We start from the raw sequence: 25,602 nt of genomic DNA on the forward strand, positions 1-25,602 counted from the left end.
TTCTGCGGGACAAGTAGCGAGGGAGAGTAGGCGAGCAGGCAGCTTGTCCAGCACTGGCAGGGGTACGCTTTACAAGGCCTTTGCCAGTTTTATGTCACCCCAGCAAGACACTGTCACCTGTCCCCAGTCTCGGCAGAGTAGGGCTGATCTTTACAGAAAGATGGTGAGGGAGTACGTAGCTGACCATACCATCGTCCTAAATGATCACACAGCTCCCTACAACTACTGGGTTTCAAAGCTGGACATGTGGCACGAACTGGCGCTGTACGCCTTGGAGGTTCTTGCCTGCCCTGCCGCTAGCGTGTTGTCCGAGCGGGTTTTCAGTGCAGCTGGTGGCATCATCACCGATAAGCGCACACGCCTGTCGACCGACAGCGCTGACAGGCTGACGCTTATCAAGATAAATAAAGCCTGGATTTCTCCGGATTTTCATTCTCCAACAGGTGAAAGAAGCTCAACCTGAATAATGTATGCACTCCTCCTCCTCATTGTCCTCCTTCTCCTCCTCTTTGTACACTAAAGCATAGGAAACTGGCTATTTTTTGGCAGGGCCAACTGGCTCTAGCTATAGTACTCTATGTATTTAATTTTTCTGGAGGGCCACCTACCCGTCCTCTGTTTTAAGCAATTTTTGGGAGTGCCACATACAGGCACTAAATCTATTTAATTTTTCTGGAGGACCACCTACCTGCTCCTCTGGTTTGAAAACTTTTTTGGACTGCCACATACAGGCACTGTCCAAATTAAATTGTCTCCATAGCAGCCTCCACATGTCGTCTTTTTAGCTGGCTCCACACGTTGTCTCCATTGCTACCTCCACACGTCATTGCCATAGCTGCCTCCAAAAGTCGTCCATATAGCTGCCTCCATACATGGTCTCCTTATCAAACGAACCGTGTCAGGCAGAATTTTGGGTTGTTTTCATGGATGCCACATCAAACTTGTTAACTTTGTCGCCACCCTGCTGTGTAATCCACAAAATATACTGGCAAACTTTTATCATTTACCAATATTATTTCAGTGCTTCTTGCGCATCTGTTTACATTCCCCTCACCCGCCATTTCCTAAACTTATAAGAACGCTACTACACTTGATCTTATACAAAAGGTTCATAGAAGTGCTGTTTGGGGAGTAGCCTAGAGACAGGGGCTTGGATTGGCGAAAGCTCGCTTGGCTGCGGAGCGCCAGCTCCATCTCAAGATCCAACTAACAGTTTTAACTGCAGCACCTTTAATCTACTACTAGTTCACTGCCTCCATACATCGTCCCCTTATCAAACGAGCTGTGTCAGGCAGAATTTTCAGGTGTTTCACCAGATACATAGTGGAACGCGGCCCATCTGTCGCCGCAATGCTGGAGACCTGAAGTTGCAATCATAGCAGCGCAATATGGATGCCCCATACTGTCGCTCTTAATCATGGAACCATTTCCGTAAAAACAATTAAAAATAGAACCACTATGCTATTCCATTATTCCTAGGTGAAATATTCAAACGACCCGGCCTGCTTTGAAAATTATAATTTTTTCAAAGTAAACGCTTCTGGCCGCCAGGCCCATTTTGGGTGGGGAGGAGCCGAGAGACAGGGGCTTGGACAGGCGAAATCTCGCCTGGCAGTGGACCGCCAGCTCCATCCCAAGATTAGGCAGCCTCAGAGGCATCCATGCATGCTGCCCCTGCTGTTTCCTGTCCATTTTTCCTCCACAACGTCTACCAATGTCTCATTTCAACTCTCTATACCACAGACGCTGGAGCACGAGAGGATATGCAGCACATCATCCCCTTATCAAACGAGCTGTGTCAGGCAGAATTTTCAGGTGTTTCACCAGATACATAGTGGAACTCGGCCCATCTGTCGCCGCCATGCTGGAGACCTGAAGTTGCAATCATAGCAGCGCAATATGAATGCCCCATACTGTCGCTCTTAATCATGGAAGTCGTCTGCATGGCTGCCTCCACATGTCGTCCCCTTATCAAAAGAGCTGTGTCAGGCTCATTTTTCGGGTGTTTCACCAGATAAGTTATGGAACTTGGTCACTATGTCGCCACCATGCTGTGTTATCGACTAAATATACCGTCAACCTTTTGTTCACATAGGAAATCATTTCACCTCCTTTGGTGAAACCTGAGTCCATTTAGGGTATGTCGCCATGAGACTCTCTAGCCTGCCACTGCTGCCGCTGCCTCTGCATGCCGTCCCCTATAGTGTCAGGGTCAATTATTGCATGTTTTAGATGCTATCTAGTCTCATTCGGTCACTCTGTCATGGCCATGCTGTTGCCCATAATTTTGGCATAATGGTACGATTAAGCAGCCTCAGAGGCATCCATGCATGCTGCCCCTGCTGTTTCCTGTCCATTTCCGTGGTGTTTCCATCCTTTTCTGAGGTTCCCAGGTGTTTGGCCAAGCTTCCCTGTGCAGAGCCTTGGTCCCCTTGAAAAATGCTCGAGTCTCCCATTGACTTCAATGGGGCTCGTTATTCGAGACAAGCACTCGAGCATCGGGAAAAGTTTGTCTCGAATAACGAGTACCCGAGCATTTTAGTGCTCGCTCATCTCTACTCTTGAATGTATGGGTGAAAAGAAAATTGTCAATTTTGGTTTACTTTTTTTTCGTATTTTTTGGGGGTCGTACACCGTACACTAAAAATACTATATTATCTTTATTCTATAGGTGATTACGATTATGGTGATACCTCATTTATACAGTTTTTCATTTATTTTTACAAATTTTACTGGATAAAAACTAATATAGAGGAAATCTCATTTGTTTTTTTGGAGACGTAACTTTTGATATTTTTTGGTTGACAGAGCTAGTTTTGGGCTTATTTTTTACGAGTTGAGTTGTTCTTTTCAGTGGTACCATTTTGGCGCACATAACTTTTTTTGATTACTTTTTAGAACATTTTTGTGTAGAGATTTTATGAAAAATGTACATTTTTGGCGTGTTTTACGAGTTTTGTTTTTACGGCGTTCACCGACCAGGTCCAATAATGTTTCTGAGTTATTGTACGGATTGTTACGGACGCGGCGATACCAAATATGTGGGTTTTTTTTGGCGATTTTGTGGTTTTTTCACTTTATTGCATGTATATAGGGAATATTTGTGTTTAGGGGACTTTAACTTTATTTAATTAATTCATTTTATTGAAAAATGATTTTATGTAGTGTTTTAACATTTTTTTTATTAACTTTTACAGGTTAGCTTGAACAAGTGATCCACTGAACACTTGTTCAAGCTCTTTTTCACATTACACAGTGTAATACAGATGTATTACACTGTGTAATGTAACAATGTAATGCTGCGCATGCTCAGTGTGTTACAGCTGGGTCCTGCCAGAAGGCACGGACCCGGCTCACAGAAGAGGATCGCGCAGCCCCGGGCAGCGCGACCGCGACCACGGCGTGTCAGGGGTTAACACCCACGATCGGGTGTTAGAGGCGGGTGTAGGCTATAATATATAGCCGACACCCGCAGCTTCTGGCGCGGGCTCCATTCTGGCGCCAGAAGCATGACGTACTATTACAGCATTTTGCGGGAACGCACCTCCCGCCATGCAGTAATAGTACGTCAAATGTCGGGAAGGGGTTAATTTGCCCTTTTGCCTCTCAGCTTTTATCACTATCTACCTCTTTAGGACTCTCACAACTCTCTGTTTCTCCTTCTCACTAGAAGGGAAACATCCTTGGTTTGGTCTTTGCCCAAGTCTCTTCAGTCACTTTTTCTCCATTATACCAAATATGTGGGTTTTTTTTGGCGATTTTGTGGTTTTTTCACTTTATTGCATGTATATAGGGAATATTTGTGTTTAGGGGACTTTAACTTTATTTAATTAATTCATTTTATTGAAAAATGATTTTATGTAGTGTTTTAACATTTTTTTTATTAACTTTTACAGGTTAGCTTGAACAAGTGATCCACTGAACACTTGTTCAAGCTCTTTTTCACATTACACAGTGTAATACAGATGTATTACACTGTGTAATGTAACAATGTAATGCTGCGCATGCTCAGTGTGTTACAGCTGGGTCCTGCCAGAAGGCACGGACCCGGCTCACAGAAGAGGATCGCGCAGCCCCGGGCAGCGCGACCGCGACCACGGCGTGTCAGGGGTTAACACCCACGATCGGGTGTTAGAGGCGGGTGTAGGCTATAATATATAGCCGACACCCGCAGCTTCTGGCGCGGGCTCCATTCTGGCGCCAGAAGCATGACGTACTATTACAGCATTTTGCGGGAACGCACCTCCCGCCATGCAGTAATAGTACGTCAAATGTCGGGAAGGGGTTAATTTGCCCTTTTGCCTCTCAGCTTTTATCACTATCTACCTCTTTAGGACTCTCACAACTCTCTGTTTCTCCTTCTCACTAGAAGGGAAACATCCTTGGTTTGGTCTTTGCCCAAGTCTCTTCAGTCACTTTTTCTCCATTATAGAATATGTCCGACTATCACACATCCTGGAACCCAAGTGAAATTAATACTCACTTCAGATTTCTGTCGGCAGTTCTCTAGGAGAATGGAATGTCTGTAGAGAAAATTGTGCACATCAGCAGACAGATTTCACTTCAAATTTATGCTCAGAACCTATAACCTTTCTAAACAGGTCTATCTCACCAATCTAATATCACCTATCTCTTATCATTCTTAACCCCTTAACGCTCTGCGCCGTAGCTCTACGGCGCAGAGGTATAAGGGATCTATGAAGAGAGAGTCCTCTTCATACAAAGGTGGGGGTTTTTGCATTTTGCAGAAAACCCCCACCGCTAATAACCGCGGTCGGTGCTTGCACCGATTGCGGCTATTAACCCTCTCAACGCCGCCGGCAAAGCGGGCGCCGCCATCTTTTTTGCGATCGCCGCGCCCCCGAACATCATCGGGGGGCGGCGATTGGTTACCATGGTAGCCTCGGGTCTTCTTTTGACACGAGGCTACATGGCTTATGCAGGTTCGTTACAATGAGCCAGTGGCTGCAAAAATGACCTGCAAAAATGCCATATATTGCAATACTGTAGTATTGCAGTATATGGTAGGAGCGATCTGACCATCTAGGGTTAATGTACCCTAGATGGTCTAAAAAATAGTGGAAAAAAAAAGAAAAATAAAAGTTTAAAAAATAAAAAAAATTTATAAAATATAAAAAATTCACATCCCCCCCCTTTCCCTAGAACGGATATAAAACATAATAAACAGTAAAAATCACAAACATATTAGGTATCGCTGTGTCCCAAAATGCCCGATCAAAATATAAAAACGGTTACGGGTGGCGGTGACCTCCGAGACGGGAAATGGCGCCCAAATGTCCGAAATGCGACTTTTACACCTTTTTACATAACATAAAAAATGAAATAAAAAATGATCAAAATGTCGCACAGACCTCAAAATGGTAGCATTGAAAACGTCGCCTCATTTCACAAAAAATGGCCCCTCACATATCTCCGTGCGCCAAAGTATGAAAAAGTTATTAGCGTCAGAAGATGGCAAAAATTATTTTATTTTTTTTGTACACATTCGTTTAATTTTTGAAAATGTATTAAAACACAATAAAACCTATATAAATTTGGTATCACCGCGATCGCAGCGAACCAAAGAATAAAGTAGGTGTGTTATTTGGAGCGAAGAGTGAAATTCGTAAAAACTGAGACCACAAGAACGTGACGCATGTGCATTTTTTAAAAATTTTTCCACATTTGGAATTTTTTTTCAGCTTCGCAGTACACAGCATGTTAAAATAAATAAAATTAGGGGAAAGTAAAATTTGTTACGCACAAAATAAGCCCTCACACAGGTCTGTACACGGAAAAATGAAAAAGTTATGGATTTTTGAAGATGGAGAGCGAGAAATGAGCCGAAAAACCCTGCGTCCTTAAGGGGTTAAAAACACTCCACTCCTTACTGACACCCAAGTTTCAGGTACTTGTCACTGGCCTTGGGGCTGAAGACATGGCCAACTACTTAAAAGATAAAATTGACTGCACTCATTAGATATCACATTCCACTAACTCCATTAATCAAGTACCCAATTCCCTTACATCCCATACAGTTCCTCTCTCCAGCAGCACCTTCTAACCTCACTGAAATCTTTAACCTCTCTCTTTCGTCTGGTGTCTTACCCTCTTCTTTCAAGCAAGCTGTGGTTACACCAACATTAAATAAACCTTTCCTGGCCCTTAACAGTGCTGTTAACTACTGACCAGTCTCTAATTAAGAATGGCTAATTAATATGGTAGCATGAAGCACAAAATAATGCTATTAAAAGAAATACCATGTAGAATGTAAGTTATTAGCACATTAGGGTTAATAGGCCAATGGTTAACGGCAAGAGATGTATCCTGCGTTTAATTTTAAAACCAGCAATGAATAACCAACAAATTTTTTTTTTAATAAAATTCCATTACTTCTTGTAAAATATATTTTAATCTTTAACTGACCTTTTTTCTTTCAGCTCTGTATGGATCTTGGTTTGATCACATTAAAGGCTGGATGCAAATGAAAAATGACAGCAGATTTTTTTTTATCACGTATGAGGAACTTACACAGGTAATAATACTGGGTTCTCAGATTCTGACCAAACAACGATATTATATTGCAAGGTCCTAAATATATGGTACTATCAGTAGTTTAATCCCATAACGAGCAGGCCCTTATTGCTTTTTGCATTTTCCCTTTCACTCCCCACCTTCAAAAATCCATATTTTTTTATTTTTCCATGTAGGGAGCTGCATGCGCTGCAGAGTCAGTATGGTCACAGGGATACCAAATTTATATTGGTTTTATAATGTTTTCCATCATTTACACAAATGAAAATCTCCTTTACACAAAAAAAATTCTTCATTTTGCCATGTTCTGGCGCTAATAACATCATGTATCATGTTTAGGATTTTTACTGTTTATTTATATTTATACCAGTTCAAGGGAAAAGGGGGGTGATTTGAATTTTAAGGGTTTCATTTAATTTTTTTTTTAACCCCTTAAGGACGCAGCCATTTTGTAGCTTAAGGCTCAGCCCGATTTTTTGGATTCTGACCTGCGTCGCTTTATATGGTTATAACTTTTGAACACTGTTACTTATCAAAACGATTCTGAGATTGTTTTTTCCCCACATGTTGTACTTCATTTTAGTGGTAAATTTTGGCTGATAAGTTTTGCGTTTACTTACAAAAAAAAAAGCAAATATGATAAATTTTTTGAAAAATTTGCCATTTTCGAAATTCAAAATCATTGCGTTTTCAGGCAGATAGATTTACCACCTAAATAAGTTGCTGAATAACATTTCCCATTTGTCTACTTTACATTTTCATAATTTCTGAAATGTCTGGATAATTTATTTTGATGTCACGCGGCTTACAAAAAGAATATCGCTTTTCCGGATTTTCAGAATTGACTATTTTGGGGATAAATACAGTTTTGAATGAAATTTTACATATTTAGCATCAAAACCCCCTATATAACCAACCCATTTTCAAATCTGCACCCCTCAAGCTATCAGAAACCGCTTTTACGAAGATTGTTAACCCCTTGAGATCTTCATAGTAATTGAATCAAAATGGAGGTGAAATTTAGAATGGTCAAATTGTTCCCTTATACGTTCATTTAGCACTAAAATTTACACATTTCCAAAATATAAAAAGAGAAAACCCACCATACAATTTGTTCTACAATTTCTCCTGAGTACAAAGACCCCCCACATGTGGCCGTTACTTGTGTTATGGGGGCACAGCGAGGCGCAGAAGGGAAGGAGCACCCTGCAGCTGCCAGGATTTTAGTTTCCTCATTGGCCCCTTTTGAAGGCTATAAAATTTTCGCTTTTTCGTTATTTGGGCCATGTGATGCCATTTTTTTTGCGCGATGAGATGCTTTTTCCATTGTTACCATTTTGGGATTAGTATCACCTATTGTTGAAAATTTAGGAACTTTTTTTGAGGGCAGGAGTAGAAAAGCATCAATTCTGTACTGGATTTTTTACTTTTTTTTTTTTTGTGTTCACCGTATAGACTAATAATCCTGTTATCTTCATTCTATGGGTCGATACGATTACGGGGATACCAGACATGAATATATTTTCTTACGTTTTACTAAATTTGTCAAACAAAACCCTAATGTGGGGAAAAATCTATCATTTATGTATTGCCGTCTTCCAAGTGGCATAACATTGTTACTTTTTTGGCTACGGAGCTGGTTGATGGCTTATTTTTTGCGGGACATGTTGTACTTTGCACCAGTATTATGTCGGAGTACACATGGTTTTTTGATCACATTTTATAGCATTTTTTGTGGGATTGAATAGCTAAAAATCATAATTTTTGGAAGGTTTATAGCAGTTTTTTTTACGGCGTTTATCGTGGGGGTTCAATAATGATTTACTTGTATTCTACGGGTTGTTACGGACGCGGTGATACTATATATGTGGGGTTTTTGTTATGATTTAGACTTTTTTGGGGTTATATGTCTCTTTATATGTTATGGGGCTTATGGGCATTTTTATTGATTTATTACTTTATTTTTTATTGAATAACATTTTTTTTTAAACTTTTTCACTTTTTCCACCATGGGAAATGACCAAGCAATCATCTGATTGCTTGTTCATGATAATACTCTGCAATAATCATGTATTGCAGAGTATTATCAGTGTCAGCCTATGCACTTGCATAGGCTGGCACTATGCCAGTAAGATGACGTCACAGACGCCATCTTACTGGCAGTGCCTGCAGGCTGTGCTGGGGACCAGATCGGACCCCAGCACATCCATAGCAGCGATCGGTGCCCCCCGAAAACGGTTCGGGGGGGCCGATCGTGGGGGAAAGACACCCCAGAGACATGTTAGATGCCGCGGTCGTGCTGACCGCGGCATTTAACGGGTTACACACCCGCGATCGGAGCCGACTCCGATCGCGGGTGTTACACTGGGGTGCCGGCTATTAGTTACAGCCGGCACCCCGTGTTTCCCCATGCCGGTTCGGCTCTGATCCAGAGCCGAGCCGGCATAAGCGCCGTGGCGGATATATCCGCCACTGAGCGCTAAGTCACTGCACTCCGTGGCGGATATATCCGCCACGGAGCGTGAAGGGGTTAATTAAAAAAAAAAAAAAAAAAGCACCTCAATTGGGGCTAGACTGATCATGGGTACCAGTAAGTGTTTGCTGCAATATGCATCTATGGATAGGGCTCAGCCCGTGAGCCCTCTTCAATCACCAGCAGCTGACACGTGACTACTACTACTATCTCATGCTTCGGTAAGGGGTTAACAAACATTGTGGAGAAGTCTAAGGCACATGTACTAAGGTCCTTGCTCCAGTTTTCTGGCAGACTTTGCTTAGCCATCTTAGCCATGATGAACAAGCGCCACAATTCATGAGACTGGTGCAGGCTGTACAATACACAGGCAAACTGTTCAGTCAGTATAGTGAAAAAAACAAGCTTCTATCTCAAATGCTGTCCAGATTGATCACAGAAAAAAACACAGTGTCTTCTTTATGTTGCAAATAGAACACAGACAAGTTTCCAATCTGCCCACATTTCTCCAGTATATTTTTTTGTGTCCTGTTCACACTGTCGAACCAACTCATACCCCAGCTTCCCTCATGCACTGTTTAACATCCTTAAGCACCATAAAATTCATTAAAGAGTCCTGAAAATGTCCAGCATGTTAGTTTTTTCCAGAGAGATTGAGTATGTAGGGCAAGGAGACCAGATCAAAGGGACCAGAGGTTAGAACATCAAAACAAACGTTATGAGTAGAGATGGGCAAATCAACTCTAACGATTCTAAATTTGTTCAGAATACTATAGTATGGCAGTATATGGGGATTTCCCTCATTCATTACAATGTGCTGACGTCATGGGGGTGACAATCCTTGGAAAGATGGAAAGATCTTTTTGAAGGTTGACACCCGCAGTCGGTGCTGGCACCCACCACAGGTGTTACTGGTAAGTCTTTGCTGCATATTGCCGGCTATAGAGAGGGCTCAGACAAAAAACAAAACTCACAAAAAGCACACAAAAGCAAGATAAGGGATCCAGGTGTAAGGCACCAGGGGTAGTGAAACCAATGGACCCCCTCGGACAATAACGTAGTTACCCGGATTTCACGAGAGCCCGCCGCAAAGCGGGTTGGACTTGCTGCGGCGTGGTACAAGTCGAGGGACATAGCGGTAGGTCAGGACAAGCAGCACGGGACAGGAGTCAATAATGGAACCGGGGTCACAACAGGAAGTAAGTAATTACAGGGCATCAGGAAAAAGCTTTTTTAATGGCTACAAGGCACAAAAAAAACGACGGTGTGCTAGCCCTTTAAATATTCAGGAGGTGGCACGTACACCCGAGGAGACAGGAATGTGCATGCACGACACCAGGTCACAACAAAGATAGCAATTGCAGAACAAATCAGTAGTCAAAATTACAAAAGTCAAGCTCAGAAAAACAGAAATTTCAGAAGAATAGTGAGCGAACAGTAAACAAAAAGCTAAGTTAGGAATATAACCAGCTCTGGACTAACTTTATATAGGTAGTAAAAGAGCCTTCTCCCCAGATGATGGGAGAAAAAGTCTGTCCATTGCAGCTAATTTATTGTTTCCATACCAGAACTGAGCGGTGGAAGAACTGGGTGTGGTGTAATCAGTCCCAATATAACCAGCAACATTGACCACAGTTCACACACACAAAAACAAAGAAGAAAGTCAACTCCTCCTAAGCCACATTCTGCAGAAAGAAGATTACGCTAACATGGATGTGATACCTCTTTTCAAAAAGGAGACCCTCTTCTCATTATTACTGGCTTTGGTATAAAATTATTATTAAAAATATGTCTTTATTGTAAATTCAAGTTTTTGTATGTTGACATTTGATTGTTCTGGAGCCCATTTTTTTTTGTTACAAACAATATAACCCCAAGTTTCTTCTGTCTTGGTGCTGCAAATTACCTAATCCTTTTATTACATTGGTTGCACTCCTCTGCAATCGCTTAAGATCAACTATTTTCATCTTATACAAAGGTTCCAGAATTGTACTGTGCATAGCACAGTGTCTATAGGTTGTCTGTTTACTTATTTGTATTGAGATGAAACTATATTTTTTAAGTGCATTCATGATTCTTTGATGCATCCCATTATTTGCATCCCAGTGCTGTCTGACACTGGTTACCTATTAAAGTAAACTATTTTTTTTAATATCCACCAAAATATCATTGAATGCAACCCGTGTAATAGGTTTTAACTAGAGATGAGCGAGCACTAAAATGCTCGGGTGCTCGTTATTCGAGACAAACTTTTCCCGATGCTTGAGTGCTCGTCTCGAATAACGAGCCCCATTGAAGTCAATGGGAGACTCGAGCATTTTTCAAGGGGACCAAGGCTCTGCACAGGGAAGCTTGGCCAAACACCTGGGAACCTCAGAAAAGGATGGAAACACCACGGAAATGGACAGGAAACAGCAGGGGCAGCATGCATGGATGCCTCTGAGGCTGCTTAATCGTACCATTATGCCAAAATTATGGGCAACAGCATGGCCATAACAGAGTGACCGAATGAGACTAGATAGCATCTAAAACATGGAATAATTGACCCTGACACTATAGGGGACGGCATGCAGAGGCAGCGGCTTCACCAAAGGAGGTGAGCAAGAGGTGCTGAAATTATTTCCTATGTGAACAAAAGGTTGACGGTATATTTAGTCGATAACACAGCATGGTGGCGACATAGTGACCAAGTTCCATAACGTATCTGGTAAAACACCCGAAAAATGAGCCTGACACAGCTCTTTTGATAAGGGGACGACATGTGGAGGCAGCCATGGAGACGACTTCCATGATTAAGAGCGACAGTATGGGGCATTCATATTGCGCTGCTATGATTGCAACTTCAGGTCTCCAGCATGTATATGGTGAAACACCTGAAAATTCTGCCTGACACAGCTCATTTGATAAGGGGACGATGTGTGGAGGCAGTGAACTAGTAGTAGATTAAAGGTGCTGCAGTTAAAACTATGTTAGGTGGATCTTTGGATGGAGCTGGCGCTCCGCTGCCAGGCGAGCTTTCACCTATCCAAGCCCCTGTCTCTCGGCTACTCCCCAAACAGCACTTCTAAGAACCTTTTGTACAAGATCAAGTGTAGTAGTGTTCTTATAAGTTTATGTTATGGCGGGTGAGGGGAACGTAAACAGATGCGCAAGAAGCACTGAAATAATATTGGTAAATGATAAAAGTTTGCCAGTGTATTTTGTGGATAACACAGCAGGGTGATGACAAAGTTAACAAATTTGATGTGGAAGCCATGAAAACAACCCAAAATTCTGCCTGACACAGCTCATTTGATAAGGGGACGATGTATGGAGGCAGCTATATGGATGACATTTGGAGGCAGCTATGGCGATGACGTGTGGAGGTAGCAATGTAGACAACGTGTGGAGGCTGCTAAAAAGACGATGTGTGGAGGCTGCTATGGAGACAATTTAATTTGGATAGTGCCTGTATGTGGCAGTCCAAAAAAGTTTTCAAACCAGAGGAGCAGGTAGGTGGTCCTCCAGAAAAATTAAATAGATTGAGTACTATAGCTAAAGCCAGTTGGCCCTGGCAAAAAATAGCCAGTTTCCTCTCCTTTAGTGTACAAAGAGGAGGAGAAGGAGGACAATGAGGAGGAGGAGTGCATACATTATTCAGGTTGAGCTTCTTTCACCTGGAGGAGAATGGAAATCCTGAGAAATCCAGGCTTTATTCATCTTGATAAGCGTCAGCCTGTCAGCGCTGTCAGTCGACAGGCGTGTACGCTTATCGGTGATGATGCCACCAGCTGCACTGAAAACCCGCTCGGACAACACGCTAGCGGCAGGGCAGGCAAGAACCTCCAAGGCGTACAGCGCCAGTTCGTGCCACATGTCCAGCTTTGAAACCCAGTAGTTGTAGAAAGCTGTGTGATCATTTAGGATGATGGTACGGTCAGCTACGTACTCCCTCACCATCTTCCTGTAAAGATCAGCCCTACTCTGCCGAGACTAGGGACAGGTGACAGTGTCTTGCTGGGGTGACATAAAACTGGCAAAGGCCTTGTAAAGCGTACCCCTGCCAGTGCTGGACAAGCTGCCTGCTCGCCTACTCTCCCTCGCTACTTGTCCTGCAGAAGTACGCCCTCTGCCGCTAGCGCTGTCAGAAGGGAAATACTGTTTCAGCTTGTGCACCAGGGCCTGCTGGTATTCATGCATTCTCACACTCCTTTCCTCTCCAGGGATGAGAGTGGAAAGATTTTGCTTGTACCGTGGGTCCAGGAGAGTGAATACCCAGTAATCAGTGCTGGAATAAATTCTTTGAACGCGAGGGTCACGGGATTGGCAGCCTAGCATGAAATCTGCCATATGCGCCAGAGTACCAATGCGCAAGAATTCACTCCCCCTCACTGGCCTGACTCTCCATTTCCTCCTCCTCCAACTCCTCTTCTTCTGCCCATACACGCTGAACAGTGAAGGACTGAACAATGGTCCCCTCTTCTGTCTCACCAACATTCTCCTCCTCTTCCTCCTCATCCAACTCCACCTCCTCCGATATGCGCTGAGAAACAGACCTGAGGGTGCTTTGGCTATCAACAATGGAATCTTCTTCCCCCGTCTCTTGTGACGAGCGCAAAGCTTCTGACTTCATGCTGACCAGGGAGTGTTTCAACAGGCCAAGCAGCGGGATGGTGAGGCTGATTATGACGGCATCGCTACTGACCATCTGTGTTGACTCCTCAAAGTTACTCAGCACCTGACAGATATCAGACATCCACGTCCACTCCTCATTGTAGACTTGAGGAAGCTGACTGACCTGACTACCAGTTCCGGTGGAAGTTGACATCTGGCAGTCTACAATCGCTCTGCGCTGCTGGTAAACTCGGGATAACATGGTTAATGTTGAATTCCACCTCGTGGGCACGTCGCACAACAGACGGTGAGCGGGCAGTTGGAGGCGGCGCTGCGCTGCCCTGAGAGTGGCAGCATCTGTGCTGGACTTCCTGAAATGCGCACAGATGCGGCGCACATTTGTGAGCAAATCAGACAGATTGGGGTATGTCTTGAGGAACCGCTGAACTATAAGATTTAACACATGGGCCAGGCATGGTTCATGTGTCAGTCTGCCGAGTTGCAGAGCCGCCACCAGGTTACGGCCGTTGTCACACACAACCATGCCTGGCTTCAGGTTCAGCGGTGCCAGCCACAGATCAGTCTGCGCCGTGATGCCCTGTAATAGCTCTTGGGCGGTGTGCCTAGGCTCAGCAGTTTGAGCACCGCCTGCTGTCGCTTAGTGATGGCATTGCTGCTGTGCCTAGAGCTACAGACTGATGGCACCATGCCCACGGATGGTAATTCTGAGGAGGAGGTAGAGGAGGGGTGGGAGGAGGAGGAGGAGGCATAGTAGGCCTGGGAGACCTGGACCGAGGTAGGCCCCGCAATCCTCGGCGTCGGCAGTATATGACCAGCCCCAGGGTCAGACTCAGTCCCAGCCTCCACCAAGTTAACCCAATGTGTCGTCAGCGATATATAGTGGCCCTGCCCGGCAGCACTCATCCACGTGTCCAAGGTCAGGTGGACCTTGTCAGAAACGGCGTTGGTCAGGGCACGGATGATGTTGTCTGACACGTGCTTGTGCAGGGCTGGGACGCCACATCGGGAAAAGTAGTGGTGGCTGGGGACCGAATACCGAGGGGCGGCCGCCGCCTTGAGGTTTCGAAAGGCCTCGGTCTCTACCAGCCTATAGGGCAGCATCTCCAGGCTAAGCAGTTTGGAGATGTGGACGTTGAGGGCTTGGGCGTGTGGGTGGGTTGCATTATACTTCCTTTTGCGCTCCAGCGTCTGGGGTATGGAGAGCTGAACGCTGGTGGATGCTGTGGAGGATCATGGAGGTGAAGATGGGGTTTTCGCATGGGAGGTGTTTGGGCCTGGGTCCTGGGCAGGGGGCTGACTAGCAGATGACACACGGGAAGGAGCAGTGGTGTGCCCGGCCGGAGGTGAATGGGCTTGGTGCCATTGAGTGGGGTGTTTAGCATTCATATGCCTGCGCATACTGGTGGTAGTTAAGCTAGTAGTGGTGGAACCCCTGCTGATCCTGGTTTGGCACAGGTTGCACACCACAGTCCGTCGGTCATCCGGTGTTTCTTTAAAGAACCTCCAGACTTCTGAAAATCTAGCCATCGCCACGGGAGCTTGACTACGTGAAACATTTGGCGCTGATGCACCAGCTCTGGCCCTGCCTCTCCATCTGGCCCCACCACTGCCTCTTCTAACCTGTTCTGGTATAGGACTCTCCTCCGTCTCAGAAGCACTGTGTTCACCCGGCCTATCAACCCAGCTTGGGTCTGTCACCTCATCATCCTCCGATCCCTCAGTCTGTTCCCCCCTCGGACTTCCTGCCCTGACAACAACTTCACCACTGTCTGACAACCGTGTCTCCTCATCGTCCGACACCTCTTTACACACTTCTTCCACTACGTCAATAATGTTATCATCACCCACAGACTGCGACCGGTGGAAAACCTGGGCATCAGAAAATAGCTCAGCAGCAACCGGACAAGTGGTTTGTGACTCTGGGAAGGGTCCAGAAAACAGTTCCTCAGAGTATGCCGGTTCAAATGCCAAATTTTCCTGGGAGGGGGCAGACTGGGGGGAAGGAGGCTGAGGTGGAGGAGTGCTGATTTCTGTGACATGGGTGGACTGCGTGGAAGACTGACTGGTGGAAAAATGGCTAGAGGCATTGTCTGCAATCCATGACATCACCTGTTCGCACTGTTCTGGCCTCAAGAGTGCTCTAACCACGAGTCCCAGTAACTTGAGACATGATGAACCTAGGGAGTGTAGCTCTGCGGCGTTCCCCTGCTCCCTCATCAGCAGGTGGTGTCTCACCCCGCCCAGGACCACGGCCTCTGAACCCTGCAGTAGTTGGACGCCCACGTTCATGCCCTCATCCTCTACCTCTAGCCCTCGGGTTAAACATTTTCAAAATTAAAGTGTAAACTGTACATTTTTTTTGTGTGTTTTTTTTTTTAAACAAAACTATGCTATCCTATTGCTATGGCTAGTTTCTAACCTACACTGACACTTTGAGTTATAAAATAATAAAATAAACGTAAAAAAAAATAAATGAGCAGACTGTGCCTAATTCAAATCAAACCCCTAATAAATTGTCCCACTTTGGTGTTTGAGGTGGATATGTGTGTCACTAAGAGCTAAACACAACTGTCGCAAGTCTCCCTGCAAATTCCTCACAATATGGTACTAGCTGCACTACTAGTGCCAGCAAGCCCAGCCACAAGCAAAAAAAAAAATATATATAACGTTATTGTAGCCCTAAGAAGGGCTGTTGGGTTCTTGTAGAATCACTCCTGCCTAACACTATTCTAATAGAACACCCTAACGCTTTCCCTGACCAGCAGCAGCTCTCTCCCTAACGGCATCCAGACATGAAGCTCGGACGAGTATGTTTGCTCATCTCTAGTTTTAACCCTACACGGTTCTCTTTACTTGTCTCAAGAGCTAGTTCTGAAATGTATAATGTATATGTTTTTTTTTTTTTTTTGCAGGATCTCCGTGGAAGTATAGTAAGGATTTGTAAATTCTTGGGATATGAGTTAGATGATGCACAGATTGACTTGGTTGTTGAACAATCAACCTTCAAATCCATGAAGGAAAATAAAATGTCAAATTGGAGCCAAGTCCCTTCTGATGTTTTGGACCAATCAAAAGGATCATTCTTGCGTAAAGGTATTGTATATTTTTCAAAGCATTGCTATCAAAATATATGTAGTGCCAGATTACTAAACATTATTTACATATTTTACCTTGTTTAAACTTGTCCTAAAGAAAATTTATAATGAGAAAAAATGGAAGGTTTGTTAAGGCTTATACTGGCTAGGAATAAACATAATTTTTTTTTTTTTTTAATAAAGCGTACACAGATTATGCAGCTCTGCACAGAGCTTGCCAAATTGGTCCCTGGCCCCATGGGGCTCAAAATCTAATCAACCTATCAGTATGTTTTGGGTTGTGGGAGGAAACTGGAGAACCTGGAGGAAACCCACGCAAACATGGAGATAACATACAACCTCTTTGCAGATGTTGTCCTGGATGGGACTTGAACCCAGGTCCCCATCGCTGCAAAAACAACTGTTTCCCCCCATACGCCAACTCAACGCCAGTGAGTGTGGAATGACGTGTAGTCGGCCGTGGCAAGCCATGCAGCCTGCGCCAGTTCAAAATAACTGTCTAACAGCAACATAATGAACAAATAGACAATTATTAGAGGTATAATAGAAATTATAATTGAAGGGTAAATAGGAAGGGAATCACCCACACATATTAGTCATATTATTTAAATACAATAAAAGTACCATTTAAAAGAATTGTAAGATGATCTACTAGCAGGGATTCTGCACTTCTAACCCCTTATCCTGTTATCGGACGCTGAGCAAAGTGCCTTAAAGGGGTATTCTCATCTGGGCATTTAAATTTAATTTAATTCATTTGCCATATGTAAAAATTTCTTTACTTTGCTTTCAATAAGGAGGAGAGTGAGAGCGGCATGAAGGAGCTGTGCTGTATTACAAAAAAAATTTTGGAGAAAGGATATCCCAAAAATTTAGTTAAAAACGCTTTCTCACGAAATCGGAAACAAAATATAACACAAAAACCAACAAATCTAAAAAAGAATCAAGCTACAACAAAATAGGAAAATATGAGTGGAATTTTTTAACTACCTTTGACAAAGGAAATAAAGCCATAAGGGAAACCTTAACAAAATACTGGTACAAAAGGATCCCATTCTAAAAAAACGATATACCAAAGTGTCCACAAATTACGTTTAGAAAAGCCAGATCAATTAGAAAAATCGTGGCACCGAGTAGACTCCGAGAGAAAAAGGAGAAAACAAAACCCCAAAAAATACACTCAGAAAAACCAGGCACTTTTATGTGTAATTTAAAAACTTGCCTGTGCTGCCAGCTAATTGATAAACATGAACCAGATACATTTGTATCAAACAGCACAGGGGAAAAATTTAAGTGCAAACAGAATACATCATGCAGTTCATCTTTCATTATCTATCTGGTTACCTGCAGTTGCGGGTTACAATACGTAGGCAGGACAGTGCATTCATTGAGATTAAGATTTAACAGTCACAGGTTTAAAACCAAAAATGTTTTTTTAAACCAAAGTCGTTCCAGAAACCAAAAAATAAAACACAACAAATTATTTAATCATTTCAAATTGAAAATAATAGAACAGATCCCAGAAGAGAGACACAATAGAAATGAGATACTGAACAAACGTGAATCATTTTGGATATACCGTTTGAGAAGCCTATACCCAGACGGTCTTAACGAAGTTATAGTGCCCTGCAGCTGTCAGGATTTTAGTTTCCTCCCTTACCCCTTTTGTAGGCTATAAAATTTCATGATTGCTTGTTCATGGTAATACTCTGCAATACTCATGTATTGCAGGGTATTAGCAGTGTCAGCCTATGCACATGCATAGGCTGACACTGTGCCTTTAAGATGACGTCACAGACGCCATCTTAAAGGCACTGCCTTCAGGCATCTCTGGGGGAAAGACTCCCGGAAGGCATGTTAAATGCCGCAGTCGTGCTGACCCTGGCATTTAATGGGTTAAACACAAGCGATCGGAGCCCACTCCGACCGCTGGTGTTAGCCGGGGATGACAGCGGTAGATTACCGCTGGCATCCCGCAACCCCCGATGCCGGTTTGGCTCCTGTGCAGAGTTGAACCGGCATCGTCTCTGCGCAGTAGCTGTACTGTGCTGAGCGCTATTTGCAGGAATTAGCGCAGTACAGCTACGGTGCAGAGCGCTAAGGGGTTAAAGTTAGAATCAGTTGCTGCTGGACAAAATAAGCTTCTACACTGTTGTAGCCTATCTGGGCTGTTCATTATGAATGCGTGTTAAAACTCAAATCTGCGTGTTTCCATCTTTGAATGCTAAAATCAGAAATCGCTACGGCTGGATTCGCACATGTTTCTATACTGCGGCAGGCTATATGTGGGGACAATATTTATTGTATGTTAAAAATCAATCCCGTGGCTGTTGGATGTGAATTAGGCCCTATAGTCTATCTGAGCTGTACTGCTTAAAGGGGTTGTCCGAGTTCTTTAAAAAAAAGCTAAAAGCGGCCGGGACAGGGCTGCTTAAAAAAAATAAAGATGTACTTACCTCCCGGTTCCCTCCCGTACCCAGCGCTGCTGTCGCTCCGGTCCGGGCGCCATGTAAACAAACATGGCCGCCGGAGCAACGCTGGATTCAGCTTCCGGCCGGCCGTGGCCGGGTACGCCTATCCGTCCCTATACACAGCATTGTGTATGGGAGCCGGAAGGTTGTCGGATACGGGAGGGCACCGGGAGGTAAGTACATCTATTTTTTTTAAGCAGCCCTGTCCCGGCCACTTTTAGCTTTTTTTAAAGAACTCGGACAACCCCTTTAACTGTTCACTAAAGTCAGTTAAAATTTACTGCTGCTAGATGTGAATATGCCCCTTTTTGCAGTTGTCACTGGATATATACAAGCTCTCATATTGCTGTAGATTATTTGGGCTGTTACTCATGATGGTGGTGATAGAATTAAATCTTGCAGTTGTGTACTTTATCTTTATCTTGCTGCAGAATTTACTCCACACCTTTGTTTGTTAACCGGTTACTGCTCGATGTGAATAATTTACTATATTGCTGCAGGCTATACGAATATCCAGACTATTGTGATAATATGCCTGGCACACCTCCACCTGAGGCATAGTGTAAAGCTGATAATGGTGCCAAAAGCAGATAAAAGTGATAAACGTAGATCACAAGGCACAGCATCACCTAAAGAGAATGTAATGAGATAATTGATAAAATATGGCAATCCCCTCAAACAAGAACCAAAGTCAGTCAAAAAGTAGGTAGTGAAGGGAAAGGAAATGTTAAATCTAACACTGAAGGACCACCAACGGAGCACTCTTCTTCAATGAGTCTGGAGGTGGAGGAAATATATGGTGAACGAGTAGTGAATATTTCTATTGATAAAGACGCCATTGTAGAGATTGTATCAGCTATTAAAAAGTGATGGAGAAGTCGAAAAAATTTGATGCAGAGATCACGTTAATTAAAGATGATCCTAAGTTTTACGTGATAAAATGAAAGATAGTGAAATTAAAGTTGGGAAAATCATAAGGGACATGGAGGTCACTAAAAAGTTGAACTCTTGAAACAGGAGAAGAAGATCCTACAAAATAAAATCAATGATTTGCAGGATACATCTTGTAGAGGCAATTTGCGTATAATAGGTCTCCCTGAAGGTGCAGAATGGAAAAAACCCATAGAATTTATGGAAAAATGTCTGTCTTAAACAGTGGAGAAGGAATATCTGTCCCCAATGTTTTATGTTGAAAGGGCACATAGAGTGCCACATAAACCCTATCCTGTGGGGAGCACTCCCAGAAGCCTCTTGGTTAAATTATTGACGATGAGAGACAGAGATGTCATCCTTAGGAAAATGCGAGACAAAGCCGAAGTAACATATGAGGGGTTCTAAACTTTTGTTTTACCTTGATTTTTCCAAGAAAAGAAAGATTTATTGACATTAAGAAGAGGTTGTGGAAAGCGGATGTGAAATACTCTCTCCTATTTCCTTCTAGGCTGAGAGTAGTATATCAAGAAAAGGTTATTTTTTTGAGACACCAGAGGAGGCTCTAACATGATTGGAATCCAAAGGACTGTAACAAGCTTGAGGGAAACTGGATTAGCAGTCAGGATATGTTATTTTTTGTCTTATTAAAACTGGGAAAAGGTTATAGAATTATTATATTACTATCAAGCCTGCAAGGGGTTGAAGGGTGGGAAAATGGAGTAGCGGGGTCTGAGTTTAGAGACCTACACAAAATGTGTTGTGGGTCACTTGGATGGGGGGGAGGGAAGGGGTACTCAGTCAGAGAGGGGGATTGTTTTTTTTTCGCGAGTATATGGCGAGGTAAATCGTTCCCGAAGGTCCATCTAATGCATCACCACATCACCCCCTGAGGAGGCGGTGACACACAAAACACGCATTGGGGTATCTCATCTACGCTCGCTTAACATTCACAAATCATGGATAAGCTGATATAGAAATATAATGTTATGAGATTACTAGGAACTATATATTCGGGCATTATTCGGGCAAATTTGCACATATTGGGGCTTTACTTTCGTTGGACTGTTTGCCAGTTTCAGGATTTGCGCAGCTTTGAGAAGTATTTAACAGGTATCTGCACTGGGATTGTGTCGCACACAATCGTTTTTTGGCGCAGACAGAAATTGGGGGATTGTTTGTCGATGGACGATCTGACTGATTCGGACTCAGTGCAAGATTTAACTTTCAAATTGTGTCGTAAGAACAAACATGCACCAGGAAGAAGAAGGTGAACTCCGGCGGACCTAAACGCGTAAGCTACACGTGCACGTTATCGGGCGCACAATCTTATTGAATCGTAGCAAAGTGCAATATAGACGGACAATGCACTTTAGGTGAACTCCACGGAAGGGGTTGGTAAATCTCACCCATTAAGTTGACTTTGCACTAGCACTTTTTTATGAATATACAGCAAATTGCACACACTAAGATGCCTTGGGATATTAGATGGACCTTCGGGAACGATTTACCTTGCAATATACTTTATTGTTCTAATTATTTTTTTTTATGATATTCTTTAATAAAATGAATTATATTTTTAAACCATGTTGTAATGTAATATGTATGACCGGTTTTCATTCATATGTTTCTAGTGATGTGTTGAATTGCTAATAGAGTGGGTCCAAATGATAAGGCTTTGTTTAGGACAAACAATCTTTCTGTGTTTTTTGCTGATAATTTGGTTTGTTGCAGGTAGGCTTACAAAGTTAATTTTTTGGGGATAAGTATGCATTTTTGATCAGTGTTAGCAGAGTGCTACGGGAACCTGCTATGGGTGATTGGTTTCCTTTAAGGTGGTATATATAAAGAGTTTAAAAGTTCAGCCATTCCTTTATTGTCTAAAGTTTTATTCTTATTGTCTTCTTTCAGGAAACCAGTGCTAGCCACAATGCTAATTAGGTCAGCTAATGATGGTCTATTTTCATTTAGACCACAATTTGTATAGTTGAATATATTGTATTATTTTATATTTTGTTGCTTTCAGGAAAATCTGGTGATTGGAAGAATCATTTTACAGTAGCACAAAGTGAGCACTTTGATGACATATACCAAGAAAAGATGAAAGACCTCAAGATGACCTTTCCCTGGGAACAAGCTTCATGAAGTTATCACATTATTTTACATTAGAAACAATAAGTAGTTACCAGAATTAAAGACATGTTTTAACAGGTGTTTATAGTCCTTTATGACAAATATATGTAATTAAAAAAAAAGATACTGCACCAAGAGATTTATCCAAAAAGGAATGACTTGGGTTAACCTTATCGCAGATTAAGGCATTCTTAAGGGTTGTATTTTAACATTTTGAATAATTAGTAGATTAAAACTGGTAATCACAATGATGACCAATATATTGTTTTTTATTCATGTATGGCAACAAATTCAATACAATCACAACCACATAGAGAGCGAGGTGTGCACAGCACACCAAAAAGTACCATAATAAACACTATAAAAAAGGAATGTGCTACAATGGACCAATATAACACAATATAATCTTTATTGATACATAGAAGTTCATATACACACATCGTTTAAAATCAATTAAAAGTATACAAGTACCACAAAAAAACAAAGGATGTAGTGAGTACAATGGCTTTACTCCATCCTACATCCTTGACCGATGGTGTTGGAACCAATGAGTAAGACACAAATCACACAGGTAAGTACATAATTCAGCAAGATATCAGTAGCCCAAATCACAGTATAAAAAACATGTGGAAATACACCAGATATATATATACGTTTACTTAAGGCCGCTAGCTCTGCTGAAGTGAATGACATGAAACAAATAGCTGCCAAATGCCGAGTTCAACACACAAAAATGCCACCGATACACACCAAACACTATGCGTCGGTCTGGGTGGGAGTCTCCCCAGGGGTATAAGGCCTCCAGATCCAGTGGCTCACCTTATGTGCATACTGAAAGAGTTGCAAACAATGTTTTCCGGTTTGCGCGTGACTGAAGAAAACATGGCGATAAACCGGAAGTTCTATGGCATATGTTGCAGATGGCAAAATATTATCCGCATGCGCATCCTTGGCCGAGGAACAAAATGTCACAGATCTAATCTGCATTACTGCTATGCGCTTCTGGCGAATGAACATACATTAAAAATAGAACTGTGCTTTGGAGTGTGGGAGGAAACCAGAGGTAACCCATGCAAACATGGAAAGAACATAAAAACTATTTGCAGATGTTGAACCCAGCGCTGCAAGACAGTAATTCTAGCCACTGAGCCCCCGTGCTGCCCCTATTCATACTCTAATCCTCCGGGCGAGTGCACACACTATAACAGTGATGGTGAACTTATTTACCATAGGGAGCCAAATGACAATTTAAACAGCAACATATTGCTCTGTTGTTCCACAACATTCAATTGTATCAGCCCCCTGAGGACACCAATACAGTTGAAAGCAGGAAGGCAAATTCAGCTTCTCTCCAGGGTCTCTCTGTACAAGAAGAATTGTGGGGCCAGTAGTAGGACCTCCAAAAATATTCTGGCCCTATTCACTCCTTCTTACTCGCTGAGCGCTGAGAGCAGCATCTCAATTGTCTAGGACTGCAGGAAGATTTAAGTCCTGTCTGGTGAACTTTGTCCTTGGGCGACAGCCTGGGTGCCCACAGAAAGGTCCCCGAGTGCTACCTCTGACACCCGTGCCATAGGTTCGCCATCACTGCACTATAACGTGGCGGTGTAACGGCCGCATGGCGTAATCGTGTAAGGGCCCGCAAAGCGCATACACTATGAAGTCACATAGCTGCAACAACGCCACGTCATGGTGTATGCGCTCGGGCCGGAAAAGAAGATGGAGCCAAGGGGTCAGGAAGAAAACGGTATAGAGGTTTTTTATTTTCAAGAGAGCCCTGTTGTATTTACCACCTCCTTGAGCCTATTTGCTAAAGTTTTGGCTACGATTTTTAAGTCCGTGTTTAACACAGAAATAGGTCTATATGATCCTATTTCCAAGCTATCCTTCTCTTTTTTGGGAATTACAATAATATTTGCTTCTAACATGGAGTCTGAAACTTTTACTCCCCCCTCTTCAATAGTCTCTAATAATAAAGGTAGCAGGGCGTCTCCATATTTTCTATATATCGCAAATGGGAGGCCATCCGTGCCTGGTGAGGAATCTTTAGTACAGCCTTTGACTGTGTCTTGTATTTCTGCTAGGGTAATAGGGGCCTCTAATTTTTCCCTTTGGCTTTCCGAGAGTTTGGGCAGTTTTATTTTTCCCAGATACCCCTCAATTTGCTCTTTTGAGCAGGATACCTGTGAGGTATACAGATCTTCATAAAAATTTTTAAATTGATCTAACACCCTCCCTTGGTCTTTTATTACTCTGCCTAGGTGATCCCGTATTGCGGAGATATAACTGTTTGTGCCTGGGTGTTGTATCATATGGGCCAGTACTTTCCCAGCTTTCCCCCCTTCTGAAAAATATTTCTGACCTTTAAAAAGTAGTCTATGTTGTGCTTTCCCCTCCAAGAACTCCTCATACTTTATTTTTGCATCTAACATAGCTGTCCCGTTTTCCCTGGTATGTTGACACTTCAAATTTTTTTTCCGCCTCTAAATATCTATCTTTCAATAGTTGCTCCTTACGACTAAAGTTCTTTTTCGCTTCTCCTATGCCTTTTTTATACACACCCCTTAAATAAGCTTTAAGGGCGTCCCAGGTGCAACATTTATTTTCCACGTTTTTATTTACCTCCCAATACTCTTTTATCAATCGTCTAATATCCAATGAATCGCTTAGTATTGTGAGCCAATATGGATTCAACCTGAAATTTTGAGTTCTATTTTCCGCAGAGCCTATTACAACTACTACTGGTCCATGATCCGAAATAACTATTGGCTCATATTGCATCCTTCCAATACTAGGCAATAGGGAGGGGCTAGCCAAACAGTGATCAATACGTGTTAACACTTTATGTGTCTTGCTCATGTACGAAAAGGCTTTCTTTGTACCAAATTTTGTGCGCCATACATCCAGTAAGCCAAGTTCTTCACACAGAATCGAAAGTCTAGAATCCCTTCCGCTAGTCTGCTCTCCCCCCCGCCCCCCCTCCAAAGACATCCGATCCAGATTTACATTGAATAGCGCATTAAGATCCCCCGTTATTAGTACAGGATAACTTTCTTTACCTTCCCTGAATTTCACCAACTCACAAAAGACGCCCAGAGAGAAAGGTGGGGGAACATATACAAATGCCAGCACCATCTGCTCGCCCCCTAATACTCCGTACAAAAAAATAAATCGGCCTTCTTTATCAATTTGTTTACCTAATAACTTAAAGTCACTTTTTGAATGTATTAATACAGAAACCCCCCCGAGAGTATATAGTCCCATATGAATGGAATTCCTTTCCAACCCATTTTTTCCTTACCCTGTTATGGTGTGACGCTGTCAAATGGGTTTCGGTTAAACAGACGATAGC

The 25,602-nt window shown here is 42.9% G+C and overlaps 1 protein-coding gene across 2 annotated transcripts in view; it reads left to right on the forward strand.

The window, feature by feature from the left end:
- LOC140064054 (sulfotransferase 2B1-like) overlaps nt 1–22,498 on the forward strand; it is a 158,810-nt gene extending 136,312 nt beyond the window's left edge. For both annotated transcript variants that reach the window (XM_072110496.1, XM_072110497.1), the window contains 3 exons: nt 6,441–6,535; nt 16,534–16,714; nt 22,144–22,498. In XM_072110496.1, coding sequence (XP_071966597.1) covers nt 6,441–6,535; nt 16,534–16,714; nt 22,144–22,262 — 395 coding nt within the window. In that variant the 3' untranslated portion in view covers nt 22,263–22,498. The remainder of the gene's footprint in view (nt 1–6,440; nt 6,536–16,533; nt 16,715–22,143) is intronic.
- The last annotated feature ends 3,104 nt before the right edge of the window (nt 22,499–25,602 follow it).

This window comes from Engystomops pustulosus, chromosome 6, assembly GCF_040894005.1.
Source record: "Engystomops pustulosus chromosome 6, aEngPut4.maternal, whole genome shotgun sequence".
Taxonomy (NCBI): Eukaryota; Metazoa; Chordata; class Amphibia; order Anura; family Leptodactylidae; genus Engystomops; species Engystomops pustulosus.